The sequence below is a fragment of the Osmerus mordax genome, chromosome 26 (assembly GCF_038355195.1).
Source record: "Osmerus mordax isolate fOsmMor3 chromosome 26, fOsmMor3.pri, whole genome shotgun sequence".
Taxonomy (NCBI): Eukaryota; Metazoa; Chordata; class Actinopteri; order Osmeriformes; family Osmeridae; genus Osmerus; species Osmerus mordax.
Window position 1 is genome coordinate 5,036,888 of NC_090075.1, and position 24,330 is coordinate 5,061,217.

The following is a 24,330-nucleotide window of genomic DNA, read 5'->3' on the forward strand; positions in this document are numbered from 1 at the left end:
AGGACCAGTTGATGCTTTCTTCACACAGATTAGTTTTCATTTAGCAAGCAGGAGGCTTGGAGTAGGAATGTGTGGATAACTGTAGAGGAGAAGCTGTGAAACACACACATATATACACACATAGATCATGAATACTTACATGCTGTGCGCACGCATACACGCACACAGTACAGATGCTATTGCTTGCTCCCTCTCCATGAATTATTACTGGCTGCTCAGAAAAGCTCAGAGCCAATCACATGGCTGGGACTGCAGTAGCCAGTGGGCTACACCAAAGCTCTGCGGTAACTTCAAACTTTTCAGTTTTATTGTTGAGGAATAAGTCCAGCTGCAACGTCATATTCTACCCCTCCGCGAGCCCGCACAGAAGCAGGCCAGCTGTAAGTCAAGCTTTCAGTGATCAAATTCAAATTTTCCCAAACAATACAGTACAGTTTCCCTGCAGCAAAATGGCCTGGCTTCATTCAACACTCCTGTGTAGAAGAATGTGCCCATTGATTGCATAACAACACGTTTTAACATAGCCGTACACTACCAGCATGCAATTTAATAATGCATGAACCTAAATAATTCATCAATTTGAACCGACATCATAGTAAACACTGATAATGGCTTATAATGAGTTCCCGCCTGCCATATAATATTGTTACAGAGTTGTGTGGGAGTATCTTTTCTATTGAATTACATACAGGAGGGGGGGAAACAGTCCCATTGTAATTCACATCATTAGAGGGTAATTCTGAACAAATGAATGATTGACAAGGACGAGGAACCATCCTACATTTTGATCGACTTTCCATCTCCAAAGATTCATCTCGTTTGCTCGTTTCCTTCCACTAAACAGGTTTCCTTCCGTCCACCAAACATGGACATTTCCAAACGAACGCCATCCCTTCATATCGGCGCGTATACGTCGCCTGCTCGTGTTGACGACCACAACTACAGTACATCAGAAGACGCGCACGTGACAAAACATGACAAAACTGTGCTTTTCTTAACAGCCGTGGAGGCTCATCAGCGAGGACAAGCATCTGGCAGTAAAACAGGTCACAATGTTTACGTTCGTAGCGCTGCCATATTATATATAACAGCTTAAATCGAAGACATAAAAAGCAGTGTAAAACTCGTCTGTCATCCGTATTTAAGTGTCCGTCGGGGGGGGGGGGCTCTGTCTGTGTTTATGTCTGCAGAGTTAAATGATGGACTTCATGAATGTGATGTTGAAAAAGACACCTGGCATTTGTCCTTGCTGAAGACACTGATAGTGAGCTATGAGGCCCCAGATCACGAAGGGAAGGCTGGAGACATCTTGAAATCTTGCCGTTTCACAAGGGACTACCTTGCAAATCTGCTTGATGAGGTTGTAAATAGCCCCCCCCCCCCCCCCCCCCCCCCCTACAAGACTAGCTTGGATTTACAGGTCAATACATATGTCCTACGCTTTCAAGTTCTCATCAACTTGTGCACGTTGCCAAGAACAGATACTGCAATTCCACTGCACTGAGCCCCCAAACCAGATAAACCCAGAGACAAAACAAGAAACCGTTGGCACGCATATTTAGACTCACAAAATAACTTCCCCTTCTTGAAATAACAGCATTAACTAATTACCAACAGGAAGAAGAAAAAAAACATGAGCTGTCTTTTCTTTTCTTTACATTTGTCCATTCTCTTTTTCTTTAAAGTCCTGCCAGATTGCCTAGACGCTGTAAAACTGTTGAGAGCCCTGCGTATTCTCTGTAATTAAAGAAGGGGAGAGCTTTTTTAAACTGGGCTGCAAGTTAAACGGTTTGTGCTCTCTCAGTCCAATAGCCAATCAACCAGCCTATAAAGGTGAGGCCAGCAGCCCCCAGCCCTAATGATCTATCCATCTGGGGCTGAACCCGAGGCACACAGACACTGTTTGGGGCAGGGCGGAGAGTGACCCGCTTTAGAACTGCAAAGTCAACTTTTCCAAATGTAAACCTCGTTAGGAGGAGCTTACTTTGGGAGCCTAGTGGTGAGCAATCAGCGACCCTGGACTGTACGGAGGTTTTTTATTTTTACTCGCGTAGAAGTAGCGTTTTGCTGGTTTAACGACGAGCGTTTTGCTGCTTTGGCGGATGTCTTTCTACTGTCGAACACTTCTGGGGTGAAATATCCGCATCTTGGTGTAGTAGGGGATTACATTTACCTGATCAAGTGCCCATGAAACACTGCCACCTCTCAAGGACAATGTCCCCTCCCCCACCACTCCAACCTCATGACCCTCACCCCTTAGTCATCGTGGCAGAGTCAAACCCATCAGATCTATTTTTCTATTTACTTCTGAGTTTTTTTTGTTTGTATATATTTTTTTCTTTTCTCCCAGCTGGCCTGGTACCCTTCCATACCCTTTCATTTTCAGCCAGAGCATCTTAGCCAGCAGACCATTTCCATAATCTCCATTAACCACTTCAAATGGGGCCCTTTAAGAGAGCTTCTATTTGCATAATCCCATTAACTCTCCAGATATTGTGCTGCCTTTACTACAATCCTATGCTCCGTACACCCAGGGAAAAGGACAGGAGGAGAGGTTCTAGGTAGGGACTCGGCCAAGGTAAAATACATTGTCAGAAAGGGGAGAGAGACTTCCTTTTCGTGAAGTCATTTTATAAATAGAAAATGGAGTAATTACCACATGGATGATTTGAATAAGATCCTTTCTAGACATTTTCTTTTTTTTGGTCAATTGTCGAAATCTCAATGGATTCAGTGTTGAAAATTATTTCTAGTTTGACTGCAATAGTCCAAGTTCTTGTGTAAATATGTTTAGTGGATTTCATGCTTTTTGGGGTCTTGGGGGAGAAAAAAGAGGCCTTTTGGTGTTTGCATATTCTCTGTCCAGACAAAGTGATTCATGCATCTTGATGATGCAGAAAGTAGGTCAAATCTGAATTTCACATTTCCACAGCCCAAATGCTGTAAATAATAAAACTCTGCTTTAGTCAATGAAAAACCACACTAATTCATAAAATAAGTTTCCAGCTGAAAACTAGGATGAAAGCACTTTCCTGAAAGTCAACAGTCCGTAATGTCTTTTCATGGTTACTTTTCTTTTCCAGAGTAGTCAATTCCATTTACATACAATTATCATTCATTTATGAAAAATTCCAAGATAACCCAAGCTCTCAGTTACATTTAGAACAAACTTGCGACAATTACAATCACCGGATTGGCTACCCATGCGTCACATGAATGCCAACTTATCACACAGCTGCTAACTTATCAATAACACAGAAAGGAAATGAAACCATCAATCACATATCAAACCAGCAACTCATGATGGATTCTTTGAGGTCATTAATGTTTCTCAGATCCCTGAGGAGTAGACTAATGAATCACCTGTTCCACTGGAGGAGTCTTGTTAACGAGAGAGAGACAGAGAAATATAGAAAGACAAAGAGAGGGAGAAGGATTCAGAGAGAGAGAGAGAAGGACAGAGAAAGGAGAGACATATAGAAAAACAGAGAGAGAGACAGAGAGCGCGAGAGACAGAGGTCCAAAAAGCCAAAACATAAAAAACTTAGTTATGTTGAGAAAACAATAGATGGAATACTGCCTAAGGATGCATCCACGGTCAATGTAGATGTAAATACAGATAATGTTAATGTTGAAATAATCTACAACCCTAGCACTGAGTCAGTTATGAAATAATATCACATTCACAAAAACAGTGGGATCGAACTGTGAGAAACTGAAGACAAAGAAAAACAAAGGCTATGGACTGAAGTAGTTGTTTTGCCAGAAGACAAAGACTAAACTATTTTGTAGAGAGCAACAACCTTGAAATCTTGAGAACATATATTGGACCAAAGGCGCATTTAACAAGAGAAACTGGATACAACCAGCGAATTTGCAGCCCACAAAAAAATTCTGCACAGGGTCAACCTTTTCCAGAATGCACTTGGCAGATTACAATGGACTAAATGTTCTCTAATATGAATATAAACTCTAGAAAGTACGTTTTTATTTTCTGGAATGTTATGTTAATGTGATGAACAAACAAGGAAACATCTGGTGAGAGTTAAGCAAGACATTGTACTCAAAAGAAAAACATTTAACACACTCCCACAAAAAACAAACGTTCAAGTATTTTTCTGATGGGGGGGGGGGGGGGGGGGGGGGGGGGATGGGAAGCAAGGCTTCACTGACTCTTTCCCTTTTTTTTTTTACCGCTTGGGTCCAGTTGCGATCAATAAGCAATCTGTTAAGGTTTTATTCTGTGAAAATGTTCCTAATAAAGACTCCCTCCGGGCAGGGCCGATCGCTGCACGGAAACGCAAGGAACAACAGGAGCCGTAGCCCGGCCAGGCCCCGCTGCTACCTGGGTAATATCCGGCCAGGCCCCGCTGCTACCTGGGTAAAACCCGGCCAGGCCCCGCTGCTACCTGGATAAATGCCGCAATATGCTTCTGCGTCTCCGTTTACGGATGGGCGGGCGCACGGATACGCACGGATACGGACGGATAGACTGCGTTTATGGTTCTCCGTAGGATGTGGGTGCTGAAAACAATTCACCGCCAGAAGAGTAGGTGGCGCAACGTTTTTTTGTAAATCGTCGTGGAGTGTTTATTTACCTAGGTTATCGAGAAGTCGGAGCAAATTCACAAATTAGCCGTTTCATCAATAAAATACGCACATTTTCAGCAACTACACTGCCCATTTCTCGTCACATTTTAATTCAGATGCTGATTTACATGTACTGTTTAGCTGAAATATGAATTGTGAAAACTTACAGCAATGGCGGTCAAAGGATTCTGTTCGTCCTGTTTATCCCGACAACCCCGCCCCCGCCCCTGACGCAAGCGATTCTTAATACTGACCAATCACAGCCAAGGGGGTCTCCGTAGCTCTCCGTCGCTCACGACGGATAGTTAGAAAATTCAGGAGGTGCACGTCGAGCTCTCCGGGGCTCTCCGAGGGCTGACGGAGAGCTCGTAGAGGGCGTTCCTTGGAGAAGAGGGCGTTCCCATGTGTCCGTTTTTCGAAGAATGCAGAAGCATATATAAGCCTTAATACCCGGCCAGGCCCCGCTGCTACCTGGGTAATACCGTCGGGTTACGGAGACGAGGAATTCAGCCCGGCTCCCGACTGGTTTCTGGCTTTTTGGGGAGCAATGGCGGTCATTTGCCTGAAAGTGTAGGCGCTCGGGAACAACGTTAAGATCCCGTTTCTTTTTTTTTTTACTCCTTTCTTCCCTCCTCCGCCTTCCTCCCCTGTGTTTATGATGAATGTGTTGGGTGTTGGGATGATATACTACTGGGTGATGCACAAGTCTTTCCTATGGATCAATACTCATCAATCACTCAAATGCGGTCCAAGCACCCCAGGTAATTGACTTAATGGGGGGGAGGGGGGCTGAGGAGGCAGGCAGAGAGGAAAGATTACACTTTAAGTTCCCTCCAAAGACATAATGAGTCTTTAAGGGTGTGCTCTGAAAACACCAGTGTGTTTTCAGACACTCGTTTGTTAGTGTGATGCACAGTGTATGGCTCGTATATAACACGTAAGTCTTCGTCCCCTGAGGATAAAGTGAGATATGAACCAATGTTATTCTCCTGTTTTCAATGATTCATGATAAGGCAACACACTGTAATTTCAGGTCATCAATAATGAATGGTCCAAGATATAAAATATGTTCCTTTTCTTAAATATAGCCCAAGCTCAATTATATGCGTGTAAAAAAAAAAAAAAAGCATATCAAATAACCAGACCCCAAGAACGGCAACAAACGAAGAAAAAATAACAATAATGATTTTGTTTGTTTTTCATTACGAAGAAAATCTCTTCCTTTAGTCCAACTATATGAAATCAGCCAAAGCCATCCTTCGAGGTCACATGGTTCCCAGAAGACAGAAGGCTTCAAGATGAATAAGCAGTCATCAAAACATGCTCTTTCTGCGCGCCGAGTGCACACAACGGTCAAAAGCCAGACGCAGGCTAAAAACATACAACGCTGGCCATGGCGAGTTCACTCGTCCAATGACAGTTACAGAGAATGACAGACGGGGGGGGCTGAGGGAAGCTGTGAAGGAGGCAGCCCTCTCCTCAGGGCTAACCCAAAGAGACTGATGTTGGGGCTGTGCTCGCCCGAGCGAACCGCCGAGCGACCTCGGACTGTGCCAGCTGTGTTGGCGTCCCCGGTCGGGGCCCTGACCTTGGCCGGGACACAGGCCTGCTGGGAGGGGGGGACGACGACGGGGGGGAAGAGAGGAGGCCGGGTGAAGCGCAACCATACCCATGCTTTCCTACTGCTTTGTTTGTGTTGTGTGTTTCTTTGTGAATGTAAGAAAGACCAAAAGTATGAGTGTGTCTCTGTGTGTGTTTGTGTGTGTGTGTGCGTTGAGGGGCCGACAGTGGGCTCCGGATTAAGAGCTGGAGCAGCTCTGGCCTCTGCTCCGAGCCACTGTGGGCGCACCCCCCCCCGACACACACACACACACACACACTCTCTCCACAGAGACAGTTTAACATGTCTCCCACTCAAACCCAGGAGGGGACGGGCTGAGGATAGCAGAAAGGCTTTTCAATGACCTTTCTCGAACACAACCCCAGCACCAAGAAACAACATGCTGGTTTCCTTGAAATCTATAATAACATAAAAAAAAAAAGTGAAAACAATCTGGGAACGTATTTTCAATGTCTTGGTCGAGCCTTCCCAGTGTTGAGACTTTGGGTGTTATTCGGATCACGCTGTTTATACAGTGAAAAGTTTCAAGAAGGTTATTTCAATGCCCGAAACATGACCTGGATAAATCCCTTTTTCAATTGCCTAGGATGATCACAAGAGCACTTGGCCATGTAATTCAATACAGCAGAATCTTATTGCCCCCCAACACACACACACACACAAACAGAAAACACTTTCAACACACATATATACCAGAAAACCCTTTCCATACACACACCAGAAAACCCTTTCACACCCCGCCCCACCCTCACTGTAACCCTCCCAACATAAGCCACTATCCCCAACTCCATGGATGGTTCAGGCTGACCAGCCAAGCAACCTGGTTCAACTGACAAGCCTTAGTTTCCTCAACAAAAACCCTCCACTTGAACAAAGCCTTCTAAGCTAGCCTGTCTGTGCGCTCCCATTCCCTTCACCACCCACCCCCCCCCCCCCCCCCTCAGCCCCCCCCCCTCACACACACACTTCAGTCCTCATCTCTCTAATTACACTAGCGAGGGTGTGGGTGGGAGGGGGGTCCGTGCTAATACCGTCTGACCCCAGCCATTTACTTTCAATGAGAAACTCCAGTTAATTGCACCTTGTGCGGGTGGGATGAGTTACAGTAAATGTGTGTTTACTATATATATATGTATGTATGTATGTATGTATGTATGTATGTATGTATGTATGTATGTATGTGTGTGTGTGTGTGTGTGTGCGTGTTTGTTCGATAGCATGTACGTGTGTGTTTCAGTGTTTTGGGGTGAAGGGGTGGTAGAAGTGTGTTTACTGTATGTAGGCATGTATGTCATATAGTATGCATGTGTTTGGGTGGAGGAGGGGGGTGGAGAAGTCTGTTAACTGTATGTGTGTGTATGTAACATAAGTGTGTGTGTGTGTGTGTGTGTGTGTGTTTGGGGGTTGTGGGGGGGGGGGACATTACTCGACCACAGTAATCCTTTTTGTTAAAGCTAATGTGGCAGAAAAGACCCTCCAAGCGCAGTCCCTCTCGGCCCGGATTAATTCCAGTGTGTGTGTGTGTGTGTGTGTGTGTGTGTGCAGCGGGCATGGCGCTAAGGGTTCCTCGGCCCGCTGCTTCTGAGGATTCTCAAATTACGCCGTTCCAGACCCAGATTAAAACAGTCCGCAGAATACTGTGTAATGCCTCCTTCTTCTCAATCTTATCACTCCTGCTCTGAAGCATCACCCTTGCGGGTCAAAACATGCACTGTAACCCAAGGCTTCTTCCTTCATAGACACCCTATCAGACCCGCAGAGAACAGTTTGTTTTAGGCCAGCAAGTTAAGGTTTGGAGTGAGGGTCTAAAGAAGGGGTTTTGGACTGCATCAGTACCTGGTCTGCCTTCATAGAACCTTGAGCCACTCCTTCCGGTGCTTTCTGGGACTGGAGCCCTCCTACCTGGCAGGTGTTCCAGCCCTGACTCTTTGTGCCCAACACAGATTTTACAGTGGCTCCCACTACTACTTCAGAGATCTTGGAGCGGAGGAAAGAGTTTAGTCTCCTCGTGTCTTGGAGAGAAAGCTCAACTGCCATGCACTTTGCCACTAAGATTCCGCCATAAGCTACCCATATTTCTCCACATCGGCAAGCTGTTCTGGAGACAATGTTTAGCCCCCCTGTGGGGAATGGCTTGGGTGTGGGTGTGTGTGTGTGTGTGTGTGTGCGTGTGTGCGTGTGTGCGTGTGTGCGCGTGTGTGTGTGTGTGTGTGTGTGTGTGTGTGTGTGTGCGTGTGTGTGTGTGTGTGCGAGGGGGCAGGCGGCAGAGCTTCAAAATGGCTCTGGTCTCAGACTGTGTCCCCGTCATGGCCAACATCTTGCAAAACCCTTTTCACTAGGTGTGGTTATGAGCAGCAGTAATGACCCATGAAGCTCTCTCTCTCCCAGGCCCTGCTAATGTGTGCCGGCAACACAAAGAGGCAATTCAAAAACACTAGTTATTTGGACCACGCCTGAGCGGGCAGTTCTTTAAACCGCCAATACTATCTTTTGGAGTGGGGAGATGAAAGAAAGAAAGAATAGAAAGAATAAGAAAGAAAAAGCCACGAATCTATTTAAAAGGTGTACGGTCTTGAGATGGAGGGTGATTTACGCTAACGATGTCACCAGGTGCTGACATAGTAAAGCTGCAATCTGAGGATTTTCTGTGGCGTAAACAAGCACAGTGTTAGCTCTTTAGACCCTGTGGCTGGGTAAGTGGGACGGCGGCACATTCAGCGAGGTTTAGGCAACAGGAACAGAAGTATGAATACATTAAGGAGGTTAACTCGGGACAGCAATGGAGAAACCAACTGACTGTTGTACAAGATGGCGCCGTGCTAGTAGCAAATGGTTCCTGCAGTTCTTTCAATGATACACAATAATGTACAATTACACAATATTGTTCCTTTCATTTTTTCTTGAAGTAGGTGGTGTTCTTCTAAACATTTATTTGCTACAAATCATTTTGTTTGCTTCACTTGCATCTTTACAACAACAAAAAACATTCCACTAAAATGGCCAGAAATGTGATTATTGTGTTTGACAATACCAGGATACAGAATAATACACAGTCGAAAAAAATGCTAATTCCTCTTTTCAAATGTGTACGAGTGCACAATGAGATTTTCATGTTCAATAACACAAATTGTTTTTGTATCTCTAAAGAAAAAAGTTTACCCTTATGGCCACAAAAAGATGTAAAGCAGTTTAGTGTTGTGACAGGATAAAGTTTCCTCCTGTCAACACTTAGGAAAATAGGATATTTCTATTCAACATTGTTCCATTCAGATACATATTTGCAAAAGGAATGGATTCATGAAATGCACTTCATACTTAATGGGTCAGTTTATAACTATTAAAAAAGTGCACAGGTTGGTAACAAAGAAGAAAACAAAATCTCTGTGAATTACATACAGTTATTCTTTGATGACCAGTTAACACCCTCAAATTTTGAAGGAGTCTGTTTAGTTTCATTACCCATAGGTGGTACAAAATTACACTCATGGTCCTATACTGCCAGCGGACAAAGATGAAAAACAGCCCAGGCTCATTTATGAATCTACGCATGGCTGCATCTTAATAATGACTTCCAGTCATTTACGACCCTGAACAAAGAAGTGGACAAAATAAACAGATTAGTTCCAAGCAAGATCCATTAAAAGGTGCGAGAGAAAAGTATTTATTTTACCGTCCGTGCCACAAAGCGGCCAAACAAATTGTAATTTTTTCTCGTCCACCGCCGCGGGGTATTGAAAACACTATTTGAGAACAGCGTGGGCGAGGATCGGATTGGGCCACAGTTAGTGACGTTTCCAGTTGTGTGGATGGTTTGCGAAGGGTTAAATGAGAGTGCATGCCAATAACGAGAAGGTCCCCTCTTGGTTGCTGGCATCCTTTGTGAACCCCTGAGCATCTGGCTGGCATGGGGGGGAAGAGGATGCCCACACCTGACCTCCTAACGAGGTCTCGGATAGTTTCTGAGGGATCTCTGTCGTAATTAAGTGTCAGGGGACGGGCCGGGTCACACAGCAGATGAAGCTTGCTTCAAAAGACACACACATCCTGCTCTAAAGGCCAGATCCCTGAACGTGGAGCAACCGCCAGCCCAGCTGTTTCGTACCGTGCGAGAACGTGTTTCATACACTCTACTTCTTATGTCATGTGGGTGGTCAGTAGCACTTTTGGAACCAGAGGCAAAAATATTTGAATTAAAAACCTCAAAAGCAGGACAGAATACCGAGTAGGAATTACATGAATATGTATAATATATATATTCTATATGGACACACGACGCGTGACTCGTTTGAAAACGTGACTGTCATAAACGTCATTGATAGTTGGCTGAATGAGCCTCGATGGAGTACATATTGACAGCTGTGGTCTGTGAATAGTGCTCTCTGGCCAGCCAATGGCCTTGCTTTTATGATAATCAATACCTTACTCAGCTTTCAGCTGCACATCATCCAGTGATATAAATGTAACCAAATTAAGGTCATTAGATTGCATACTGCTGATCAGTGCACTTACTAATCAGTCAATAAAATGAAAAGCCATTTCCCGGGATAATTCGTTTTTGTGGGCCTGACCAGATTGCTGTCATATGGGTTGCCGCTGTGTTGAGTGCTGAACTGACAGAGGTTCATAACCCCTGAAGTTGGGAGAGAGGGGGAGCGATACAGCCTTTTCAGGACTCACAAAGCTGAAACACATGGACCATCACTCTTAAAGAGGTGGCGCCCAGATAGTATTTCAAGATCTCTAGGCTTGTTGTGGTGGCGTTCACCAGGAATGATGCCAAGAGCCTTCTCCTTTAAAGCAAAGATGTAGTGAAACAGTCAGGAGACAAGGGCCCACTTATGTGGTCTCGACACTTTTTATGGAAGCGTTTGGGGGGTAATCGTTTTGTTTTACAATATTTGACAGGAAAGCATGTGGCAGAACGGTGGGGAAAGACAGTTGTTGACGATTCAGCCATCTAGGATCAGTAATCTCCACGCCTTAAGAAAATCACGCTGAATAGCATCATTGTAAAGCACAACTGATGGGTTTTAGGGGCACTGCGTTTAGACATAGTCCTGGTTGACCTCCTTCAGAGGAGAAAGAAACTGACCAGCCATGGAGGGACAGATGCTTTCATTTGAGCACCTTCTCCCCCCCCCCCCCCAAAGCTTTCTGGGAGACCTTGAGAGCCTTGTTTAACCGGGGAACAGCAACCCTTAAGAACCTTACAGCTGCTTCAACCACTACATTCTCAACAGGGTGTCCCCCCCACCCCCTCAGGATCTTCCAAAGAGATATCTTCTCAAACACGGCGATTCTTCCTCTGCCCCACAATGAAGCTTCCCTCCCCACTTCAGCCAACTTTAACCACCCACCTCCTCCTCCTCCTGTTCCACCTTCTCCGTTAGGACGACGGCCGCAGAGCGGAGAGTTGTGTGAAGAAGCTCAAAGCCTTCCAGAGGAGAGTGGCTTTTGAAGGATAAACCCCAGGATTAGGAGGTAGATCCCTTTAGGTTTCTCCTGTGGGCCCCCACAAAACTGGCACAAAGGAGGATATCAGCCCCTCTTTTCACAGCTCATCACAGTAACCGCCCCCTAGCCAGATTAGATCTAAAGTAGAGGCGAGGGGGAGTACCGGATCATTCCGATGGAATTGGACCGATAATGGAAATAATGATAAGGAGGGACTGAAACGGTCCTCATCTTAATGGATAGAGGCTATGAATACTACTGTGTTAAGGTGAACCATCAAACCTTACGATGAAAGTGGAAAACGGTTTATGAGGGCGGGGGGGGCGCTTCAATACTTTATGAATATATAAGAGGTTGGTGGGGGAGTTCACTGTTGAATTGAAAAAAAAAGTGTTAATCAACCAAGAACAAAATGTATATTCTACATTTAAGGAAAACAAAAACAAAAAAACTTACTTAACTACACCAGATATTGTTTTTAAAGTGGTGCTAATCCTAATAAAAATATGAAGACAAACCTTAAGCAACAATCCCTAATACCCTTCTCACGGCAAAGTACCTCTTCTGCCAACTCCTTAAATCGACTAATTAAAGAGCTAGCCTGAATCAAACAATGGAGACCCCCAAGTGTTCTATGACATTCAATATGGAGGTCACTCGACAACTATGTGTGGGCGCATTAAGAAAAGGTGCCCTCCCTCAAAGAGCACCGCCTATCCTCTTGTGTCCTTGCGGTGTCCAAAAACACACCTTTGTTTTGAGGGACCCATAATTCGGCTTAACGGTGGGATGAACAAGAAAAGGGAGCCCCTAATCCTATTAGCGTTGCACCTGAGCTAGAATGGCTAATCCTGTTTAAAGTGACTACACAGACTCTGTAATCTCCTCCCGTATCCTGATGTTCAGCTGGCTTCACTGCAGCCCCGAGGTGAGACTGCAACTTATCATCACACAGTAGCCAAGTCTGCACAGCAAAATCCCATCGCCTACCTGGATTACCACTGGATGCAGTGGTTTCACACAAAGTCTATCAAACACACACCACGGACCCTAAAAAGCCTAAGCCATAAAGTATTCAAAGTCCCGTACTGTGCTGGGTGTGCATGTTGATTTGTTGAGAGGACAGAGAAGTGGCTGCTTTTTCTTCTGGACTCGAAAATACTTTGGGTGGAATTCAGTGTTCTCGTGACATTGAGTAAGTCATGTTGGAGGACAGTGCAAGTGTGTTTTGCAGTTCTCACAATTAGCGACTGCAAACTACGTCCATGAGCACTCGACGTGTTTATGTTCCATTCACCGACACAATTCCATACAATTAAGAAGGTTTTTTCCAACCTCGCCCGTCCTAAAGTGAGAAAATGCATCCCAAGCAGGCCTATCCCAAGCCTTAAATTATGGCAATTCCCTTTGCGAGCTCTGTAACCCACTTTCAGAACTCCTTGCCCCTAGTCATAAGATTCTGGCGCATGCGCAACACCGTTGTCCCTGGTTTCTATTGTCACACCAGTCATGTTCCCTCTCCAGTTACCGCCACTGTCCTCGTCTTCAAACAGTCTTCAGCTCTCCATAACCTCCCCCCCCCTGCTACTCTCCCCTCTCCTTTTCTCTCTGTCTGCCTCTGAAGCAGCCAGCCTGCTAACACAAAGTCCTCAGTCAGGAGGTCACCTCCATTAGTTTTTCTGTGATTCAAGACTTTACGGTGTCGCTGGAAAACTCTGAAATGTCAGGTTCTGGCAAACCGTGTTTGATTGCCTTTGTGCAAGAGACATTACAGGAGTCCTGCCGCCCTATTCTTCGGCGGTGACCGGGGGTAAGGCCGGAAGAGTGCAAAATAGAGCACAGATTGGCTACATGTAATGCTCAGAAATAAAATCAGCTCGTTGATATCAAAGGCCCGTGCAAGGCTGACGTCACTTCACACACACGAGACTGCATCACGGTTCTAACGGAATTGTAAACCTACACAGTCAGCCAAGTGAAGAATTATCCTTTTGAGCATCTTAAAACTCCTTCCCATCCCTTCTAAAATTGTTCACTCATTTCAGTTCACATTCAGCTTACCCGGATGATTAAATTATTAATAAAACTTTAGTGTCCTAATAAAAAAAATCTTGTAAACTAGATTTTAATTTAATTTCATTTATTGTAATGGTTGAATGATTAAATTTACATTGCATGTTTTTTACTGAGACTTGAAGACTGAGACACCTTGGGTTTCCTGTGCCAGAAAATCTGAATGATGGGAAACCATAATCTATCATTATTCAATCATTATTATCAATCTTTAAGAAAATGAATTGCTATCTTAAGGAATTAACACAGAACACCAACTAGGTCTGAGACGTTGTTTTAGAAGGGTGTAAGAAGCAGATTCACTTACAGCATGCAGCTTGGGTAAAACCACAAAAATGTTCAAGGACCTTAATACAGGCCTTTTCTACGTGCGCCCGTTGTAATCATACTAATGTAGGGAGCAGTATGTAGGTTCCATCTGGCACAGGGGTTGGACATTCTTGCCTAACTGTACTTTGTGTTCGGGACTCTCCTAGACCATCCACCTCCTTCCCTCTCCCGATACCAAGGCCCCACAGACAAAGGGCTTTCTTCGGACCACGTGAATGACAGGCTTGACATGTCTGCTATTCAGGAAAGAGAGCTCCCGGATGGCTTGGGCGCAACGCTACACTTCTTCACTAGCTTTTTTTCCCCCATTTTCCCCTTTCCATTCCATTTCCATCGTCCCAAATCTCCAGTTGTTTGAAGGTCAAAGCTTACTGCGCACTGGTGGTACAGCAAATCCCCCACCCCAACTCTCAACTGGAGAGCGCGCCACGCGGGCCTGAGACATCATTCGCTCCAGCCCATCACGCGGCCGAGCCTCGCTAAAAAGAAACAGGTGGAGGACAAAAAAGACCCGGCCTGCTGAAATCCATGAGCAGAACCAGTCGAATGCTTTTTAAAAGAACTAAACAAATAAACCTCAAAAACGTATAGTAGTTATCGGAAAAAATGTTCTGTAACCTATATGGCACGTGCAAACCCAGAAGTTGCCAGCGACTTGGAATGTCAATGTAATGCACTTTGTAAAATTAGATTTATACGATGGAAAACCCCTAATAGCAGGCAAGAACAGTAAAACAAGCCATTCATTAGCTTTACAGTGGAACAAACCAGTGATAGGGTTTTGTGGTGGTAACACACCAGCATAGTCCAAAATTCAGTGGCACTGAATGGAAACTGCTAATTGAACTATAATGTCATGTTGTTGGTGCATTTGGATACAAGCATGTAGGTAGTATACAAGCAGCATATTGGAAACTGGTGGAAAGCATAGAAATGCATTGTCCGTTGAACTAGCGATTACTGCAATAGCATTTTTGCTAATCTCTAAGCGGCATAAAACTGCTCTGAGAGTTGAGTGCTATTAAGTGCTTTAGTCTTGTTCTAAACATTTACTATATGGGTAAATACAAGGACCTTTTAGGTCTGTTTTATCTCAAGAGGGATGAAGTTCTCTCCTAAATTGATGGTTCTCTTTCGGATAACACAAATATTCCTTCACTCCGAACTTGCATTTGATAACAATCAGAACTTCCGCCATTACTGCCAAATTTGCCACATTCTTTCACTACTACTACTACTACTACTACTACTACTTTAAGACATTTCGGGATCCCAATAATTTGATACAAAGATTGACAATATGCCAAGCAAATTAACTTTCAACGCTTAGCATTTCTGTAAAATAATTTTCTGTAAAATATTATTGATTGTATTTTATTTTATTGAGAAAGCAAAGTAACATTTTGGTTTGCACTCTGCTTTGTGAAACACAAATCTTTTGATCTTGTGCTTTAAAAACCTCAATATAATTTTTATATTATATTCTTTTACTGTATATATTTTCCAACAACCTAAAATGTAAATTGCCAGAAGAACTGTCATTTAGAAATTTGTATCAGTCAGTAGTAATCAATAGAAGAACAAGTATAACTGGCACAAATATATTTTTAGGATGGTATAATTGTAGCTAATCGGGCGGTGCACATTAAGAATAATTTGTTGCTGACGTGTATTTTTAATTAGTACAATTTTCTAAATTGCGACCTTAACGGGTAGACGATTCTCAATATCATTCTTCAATGTCCTTTTTATGAACACGTTATAATTTAAAGCCAATGTTATCTGAAAGGTACCACACAGATCATTTAAAAACGTGCGATCCCCAGAACATTGACTAAACAGAGGTTAATCTCACTGCCAGGCTCAAGTCCAGCCATCTCTCTTTGGTTCCCGTACACATGAAGCTTTGTATAGAATTCTTTCCATTAAAGTTGATGTGAAACAGAAGTACTCTAAGTGGTCTGCACACAGATACCTTTTTGCTTTGCAGAGCATCCGTTTCTTCTTCGGTTCTGCACCAACAAACACTGGACTTCATCCCTTGGTAGGAATGTTAATTCATTTCCACAGCGTCATATTGTTTCAATCAAAACAGTATCAAGCCTAGCGTGACATGGTGAGATGATACAGACTCTAGAATTGCGCCCAAAGTATACCTGTGTCTCTATAGAGTGCGAGAACACAGTAAAGAGTACAGGTCATGGCCTGTTAGATAAAGTTCTCCATATTATAGTTCCAAGAACAGGGATGCTCTTATCAAGGCTTATTACTAAGATATCCTTTTTGGTCCAGTGAGAGGAATGGATTTAGATGGGAAAGCACTTTCAGAGAGAAGTCGTAAAATTCTTACAAGCAAAATGCAAGGTAGCGCCGGAGACACCATCTCCTTGACCGGCTCCATTTTAATGTGCTCCCATGCACGCTGTTATTACTGTACAGTGTTACCTTTCCATACACTTTCCATTCTCATTCAACCATGAAGGTTCCCCATTAGTACACCATGTCTCTCCATGATTGAATACAGCGGAGCCACACAAAATAGACACAAAAGTGCCCCTCGTACTTTTCCCTGGGTAAGTACTGGGTAAAAAACAGCATTATAAAACTTCAGAAATGAGGGAGCAATGAGACATTTGCCGGAAGCAGGCTAAAATAGCTTTTTACTCTCTGAAGAAGCATCTGTCCATTACAGTGATTTAATTAAGGTTCATTTGGAGAGAAAGACCGAACGAGAACCAAATAAAAGGGAAGTGGAGAGGGAGAGAGATGGAAGAGCAGAGTTTTAATATGCTTTGTCCATGTACATTTGCGTCAATAAACGTAAACTATTACTGAGGATTAATTAGGGGAAACGTTGTGAGTTCTTTTTTTCTTCTTTTACGAGGGTCCATACAAATTTACCAACATTTATATTTGTCAAATGCTCTGCAATGCTTTTACAAGCAAGGAGCTATTAGGACATTTAAGCAATTAACTGCTAGTACTTTATAGTGTTGGTAGAGATGTAAAACAGAAATAAAGTTACATTTATATACATTGCACGTAAATCCTATTAATGTTATTCTTTATTGGAAAGCCTAAAGAAAAACATGTCGGCTGTAAACGGTTTAACCATCAATATCTGAAACATTTCTGTAACAGTTTTCTTGTGATTATAATCCCAAGAAGTGATCCGTCATCAGTAAACTGGAAGTCAATCTTTCGACCATTGAAAATTATTCTAAAGTATGCTAAAATAATACCAATATCATAGACATTTACGGAGAGGTATTCAGAATAAGAGTTTTTGTTCGGGACACAGGATCGGTTTTATCCATCAAGGTTATGTAGCCTGATTCTAATTAAATAATTCACAAACTTGATTCACAAGATTACTAAACTGTTTCCCTTTTGTCCTAATTTTCCAACTGTGTCATTGTAGCTCCAGAGCACCTTACAAAGTTCACTGTTTCTCAGTTCTCTTGGTACACAAGACTGTCTCTATTCAAGGCTTGAATGTGGGTCAAGCATTAAAATGCATGAGTGGCGAATAAGGATTGATGCAGTGTTGATACTCTGTTAGAGGACTATTTACCTATTGATTCCAAATACATAAATCAAACAAGGAACCATTGGTTGTCACCCATGACCTTATGAGACCATGGCAGAGAGAACAAGTTACATAGAACGGATCGTCAGTACTCTGCTTACTGCCTGTGCGACAGGTACGGTGGTTTTCAGTCCCGCTAGGTGAGAATAATGAGGTGGGGGGAGGTCACAAGAGGTTGGTGACACACTGATTTGGAAGACAGACACCGGAGTTACAAGAAACTCGCTTTATTTGTTCACGACTCACATTTCAGACAGGATACATCTACAACAAATGCAATGTTCCTAGTCTGAAAGAGCTCACACTGAGAGCAGAAAAAACATTTGCCGGACTCGTGCCTAGAGCACTTTCAAATACAGTTGCTGTGTGGGACTGCTACAGATGAAATATTAGTCACGGTAATTTACTCTATAAGGTCAAGCTAGTAGTTACTCCTGTGCAAGTGTCGGAACATTGGGACAAAGAATATAAACTATCCCAATTTCATTGCGTCCCACATTTGCACAACTTTGATTAACACTGGAAATGGATGGTTGTGTTCTAGCAAATGAGTCAGACTCTGGGCTTTCACACTCTCAGGGTCATTTTATTTAATGAAGCTTTGAACCTAGATTACTGATTAGTCAATTCCTCTTTCATATCAATTGCTTATATAGATATTATGCACCAACTTGAATCTTTAATGAGATGTTGGAGCCCTTAGATGTAACATTGTGTCAAGCCATTAATGGCCTACTCTGAGCTAAAATATGGATCCCACTGTGTGAGACTTTTGCATTTTTATTATGAAATAATATAGTCGTTGATATTCACATTTTTAAAAATAAAAAAAGATTAATAAACGTTCCCCCCGCCCACTATCCTAAACATCTGCTTAGCGGTACAGTCATAAGACTTGAAAGTAAATGAATTCAAGAACTAAATTAATTGAAGCTCTAGTCTGCATGGCACCATGTAACGGCTGGCTAAAAGGAAGCAGTGTTTTATGTTAGTGAACGCTGCAGACAATCTTTTCATTTAATCGAATTCTCCAAATAACGAGTAATTATGCTCTCCGTCATGGAAAACTGCTTATTTCCCATTCCAGAGAGGCAGATTAACTTTTATCAGGACACAGATAATTCTATGTACTTTCTCCACAGTGTAATCCACAACCATCACTCAATTAAGTCACTGAGAAAGAACTCTTGTCCCGGCCCAGCTACAATAATGCTGCCCCATCACGGGATCAGTCATAGTTTTAGGGACTCAGCAGTGTTCACCAGAATGGTTCACCCACTTGTCATGTATCTGAACGAGTACATAAAGACTGTTTTGTTTTTCACCTGGTTTTGAACCCAAGTCATGTTTATGAGGAGATGGAAACATCAACTTACTAAATTAACTCCATGTGTCGCTCTACAAAAAGGTCAATATCAAAACACGGGGAAGGGAAAATCGCTATCCCAAAATACCTCAAATTAATAACGAGCACATCTGGTGAACGCACAACTGTGGACTGACCCCCAAAGTACTAGTCACTGGAAACAGAAAAATGAGTCTTCATCTGGAACGGGGGTAGATTTAACTACGGTATGTTTCTATCTACAGGAGAGAACGGGCTAAAAATCCTACTTGAGAAACAAAAAACCTAGTATTGTGTTACAACGCCTTAAAATATTACTACTTTGCTACACCTAAGGTACTAATGCATAAATCACAAACACAACCAGCCATTAAAATATATCACAGAGACCATCTCATGTGGAGCTTCACCACATTACACTGCGAACAGTATGTGGAGAGTGAATGGTGAAGACAGCCACATGCAGTGTTTCCTTATTTAACCTCTACATTCACAGTGAATATATCCATCTGTGAATGTGCTATAATCTCAAAAGTTGTGTTTTGCAACACTGAAAATACAGTGCAACTACATATATGTAATATACACATCGAAGCGACAAGCATGCGATTTTAAACTCTTCAACGATGGCAGTTATTTACAGTGTACTGGCAGGTTATGCCACCATTTTGAAGTATTTCAAAACCAGAGTTCAGTTTAAGAAATTTCCAAATTGATTTGCTTTTTCCACTAAGCCAATAACATCTCTCGATACCCAACGACTTCTTGTTTGCAATTCAACTCTGCGTCAAGGTGATTTTGACCTGTTCAAACATTATTTGTGGCCAACTTTAAGGATAGTCTATGTCAAGCTATTGTTTCGGCTGTCGACATACCGAAAATGTCTCCCATCAATGAATGAGAAAATGGCGGAGCAGCAATATCACCAGAGCAAACACGATGCAACGCCACCTAGAGGGAACCACAGTGAAATCAGCGACTTCAAACTAAGGACTAACTTCCAAGGTCAAACTTCCAAGATCAAACATCCTGGAACGTACTTCATGATTTGGGGAAATGGTCTCTCGGTCACTCACTTCAAGGTTTGCCCTCAAAACTATAACCACTGTGTACATTATAATCTGGACAGTCCTCACTAGCCAGCTAGCCTTTACACTCATCTCCATGTTTTCCAATAACCTCAGCAAATGTAGGTCAGGGGGGAGAGGGCCCAAGATATCATGAGGAAAGAATACCTTGTAATTTGTTGAGTAAACATCCATCAAATCACTGTATCATTGTCAATTGTAAGCAACTTACACGGTGAAACAGCAAACTGCATTGTTAATTTTAACAGTATGAATTCTAGAACATTCTAGAACCAAATTCTAAAAGATAAGAACCCTACAAAAACTATGGGATTCCTAAAGTTAGATGGCCATTCAACCAACCTACAAGTAGAACTATTCAATTCTGTGGCGGCATTTAATTTATATCTAGAAATATCTTACATTTGGATACACAGTCAACGCTTAGGTTTAGTTAGAGCGATAATTATCATATAACGCACACCATAGGAGATGGTTTTTAACAGGAATGATGTGAACTAAAACATTTTCAGCTTTCAAAACACTCCTTTAAACTGCAGTAATCTACAGCAATGGTCGCCTTGTACAAAATAATTATACTTCACGTATTTGCATGGCATTAAGTTTGTATCTGTGCATGTCTGAGAAAAATGAAAATCCAAAAATATTCAGGATTGGTTTTCAAAATACAACTTCCCCAATATGTCGTCACTGAAGGCTGGCACAGCAAGCAATAGAGTGCATACACCTCATTGAATCACTACACAAGCGTGTTGCAGTTTTTAATATGGGGGTCACCTTTAATCTCCAAGGCCTGCTACAGGACACTTTTCTGAAAAACCTGTCCAGAGAGATGATCTCAGCACTGGATAGATAACTGTCTGAACACTTTGTCTATAGCCACTATTAATTCCCACCTAAAGTTAAGTCATCAAGTCAGAATTGTAATATAAAACCCAGATTCATTTTCCTACGCTAGAGACCTGGAACATTCTTGTAACACACATTCTAAACTGTTTTGTTGAATTGCCTTCTATTGTTCAACACCCCTTTAGAGCCCCTTTGGGCTATCTTCTGCTCCCCCAAAAAAATCAAACTTATTTTGGGGAATATTCTGTATATTCAAATTTGGACTAAGTCACCAAGACAGAGATGTAGAAGAAACTTGATTCAGTTGAAAACTAAATTGTGCATCCCTACAAATCTAATTAAAGTATTAAAGGGGACATTAAACTTAAAATACATATCAAAATGAAACATTTGACCTTACATGTCAAAGACCCCCAGAGGCAGCCCAATGAAACTTCTGGTATTATTTTGATTAAACAAAGATATGCTATTGAGCAAAACTGGTTGTGTTAAAGTGGAATGCAGACATAGCTGTCAGAAAAATTGGCGGTTGGTACAGGACATGCTTACACTCTAGGTGTTTAAAAGAACGTATTGAAATACTTTTCCAGGATGAATAGGGTCATAAAGCATTATGATTAGGTGTTGATACCCTGTATTTGACTAAACAAACAAAAACACTTTGTAGTAAATTATTCTTACTTCCACATCACAGTCCTTTCTGAAAATCTTTTCACTTAAAAACAAGGTGTAAGGTGTAACCTAGGTTGTAAATCATAAATATGAGAAACTATCCATCTTGTAACTGGTCGGCTGCATGCACCAAAGTAAGGCAATAATTTGAGACTAAATTGGTTGATGTTCAGTTCAGAGTTGTCCCTTTCGCTGAAACCAGATGTCAGGGCTACATGTGTCAATGGATGACTAACCTACTGCTCCATTTCCTCATTTCCTTGATCAATGCTTGATCAAATGTGGCATTTAAAATGTTGCTTTTCGTGTTTTGTTTTCACTTTTTAGGCTACTCCCCAAAACACAGGTCACAGGACTGAAAATGATGAGAATTCCTAGTAGCACTAGGAGAAAGCAACGGTGTGTCGGTTGTTTCTGAACATTTCGGGGGACTGTGTTTTGAAGGCCTACATTCACTTACTAGCCCACTAAGACATGACGGGAGGATCGGTCTAGTATTCGTTTTAGAGTCTTTAACGTCTATGTGAGGCAAGGATATATGACCGAAGATGTTTCTAAATAAGCTACTGTTCCTTACCTGGGATTGGTACTGTTCCAGTATACTGCATATCTGTCGGATATCAGCTTGCTATCGTCCGCCAATACAGCGACCCAAGATAAGAGGGCAACAAGCAGAAGCGTCAACTCCATTTGATAAGTTATATACTTCTTGTCCATTGTGGGCAAAATGCGATGAAAAAGCTGCGTCCTTATCAATGAAATTATGAGTATATCAATACGATTACTTAATGATATTGCTTTTCAGACAGGGTATGCATGATGTTGTCCAAGTCGTATATGGTTAGTTCCAGTTCACGTTCAAATTCCAAGTTGTTTTGTCCACTCAAATTGAAAATACACAACGTGATTTCAGACTGTACATTCCCATTTGTGAGAACATGAAAGTCTAATCAGATGGAGCAGTGAGTTAAACTTGATTATCATCCATTAACGTTTCATTACTAATTCGATGTTCGCGCATGCTGTGTGCTCAGCTTGCTCTGCTACTCATGAACGGTAAACTTTTCCTATAACTATTACAATCCATTTTCTTCAGTTGATGTGATTGACAAATTAGGTATATTCTATACCCTCAGAATAAGACATTCATCAAATCAAGTACTCGGTGAAACAAAAGAAACTGGTGTTTGTCCTTTATATCCATTCCTTTCCAGCATACTTTTGAAAACTTTCCTTGGCTTAAATCAGTCAATTCTATCCAGTCTGCAATGTTTCTTTCAGCATGGTAGTAGCCTAATCGTAGTTAATTATAGTCCTCTATTGCAAATATTTGCAAGAAAATTCTGTCCATTCAACTCAACGTTTACAGGTCTTTGACGTTCACTTAATTTCTAATTGCCAGTAGCCTATAATTCAGTCAAGCATACGAAGCCCCCGCTCCTTCGAACGACACTTAAAATGACACGATCCTGCAATTGCATACCAATCCATGAAGATCTAGGTGCACGCGAAATGTCCAATTTTCCTTTTCAGTCGCTCACAAGCCGACATTGAAACTAAAGTCATTTTCCGTATGCACCTTAATTTCCATTTAAGACAAAAGTTGGCAAAATAACTTGCTTTGTGATTACGTTCTCTTCTCGTCCTTGTGGTTTCGCCGTTCCGCTACCGAAGCATGTAGCGCATTCACAGGGACCCAGCATATAAGGCAAAGTTGCACTGCGATTTCTACCTGCGTTGTTTGTGGTTGCTTCGGAGAGAAAGATTATTCTGCTTCATGCCCAGTGTCGCTCTTCACTCTCCTCAGTGTGTGGTGAACAGCCCGGTGAAGCCGACATTATTATTTTTTCCTTTTTTTTTGAGTCACGGTGGTTTTCTCTCGCGCGCCCTCTCCCTCCTTCAGCACATGGCTCGCTCCCTCTGGCTACGCTCAGCGGTCTCTCCATTCACCCCGGTTCACATAGCGGGGCGGGGCTGCGAGGAAGGGGGGACTGCTTCGGGCCCCTTAAACTTTTTGTACTCACGGTTCAAGAACTTATTTACAATTTACAGAGGTTTATAAAAGAAAGTTATTTAAAAGATAATTGTGTCATATGTATTTTTGGTATTATAACATACTTTTTCCTGGCAGTAATTCTTAGTTTTGCACCTTTTGAAAAACTATATGCCTATTGCTCTAGGCTTATATCTATTTATTCCTTTACGTGCCAGTAAATATTTAAATATTATTGTGTGTGTGTGTGTGTGTGTGTGTGTGTGTGTGTGTTACATTCATATTGACAGAGAGTGTCCCCTTAGTCACTGAGCATGTGATCCTCTTAAACTATCCTCTCACGGTTTCTCTGGTATTCCCCTCACTCTGGTTCTCTTTCAGGTGGCTCGTGTCTGTGGAGTCAGTGTGCAGCGCTGAGATCCAGCGAAGCTACAGCAGAGACGGAGCTTCTCCTCCCAACGTGTGATTCAGCACTGCTAAATATTTCACCGGCCCGGGGTAGGCGGCCCGGCGGACAGGGGCTAACCGGGGAGAGACAGAGGGAGAAGGGGAAGGCAAATACGTATGAAAATTTAATTCCCGCTTTTAAAAATGGCAAGCAGATTAATGGCGCACTGTTATAAAAGTTTCAGAGGTTTCCATGCATAAATGCATAGGGCTCGACAACTTGTGGACCGAGCTTGGTGGAGTGATTCTAGTCAGGCAGGTCGTTTTTCCACTGTAAGA

General features: G+C 42.5%; 1 protein-coding gene across 1 annotated transcript in view; it reads right to left on the reverse strand.

Moving 5' to 3' along the window:
- The window catches only part of LOC136936057 (ephrin-A2-like), an 88,902-nt gene extending 66,429 nt beyond the window's left edge, over nt 1–22,473 (reverse strand). The window contains exon 1 of the mRNA XM_067229789.1: nt 22,189–22,473. Within this exon, the coding sequence (XP_067085890.1) occupies nt 22,189–22,328 (140 nt within the window). The 5' untranslated portion in view covers nt 22,329–22,473. The remainder of the gene's footprint in view (nt 1–22,188) is intronic.
- Between the last annotated feature and the right edge of the window lie 1,857 nt (nt 22,474–24,330).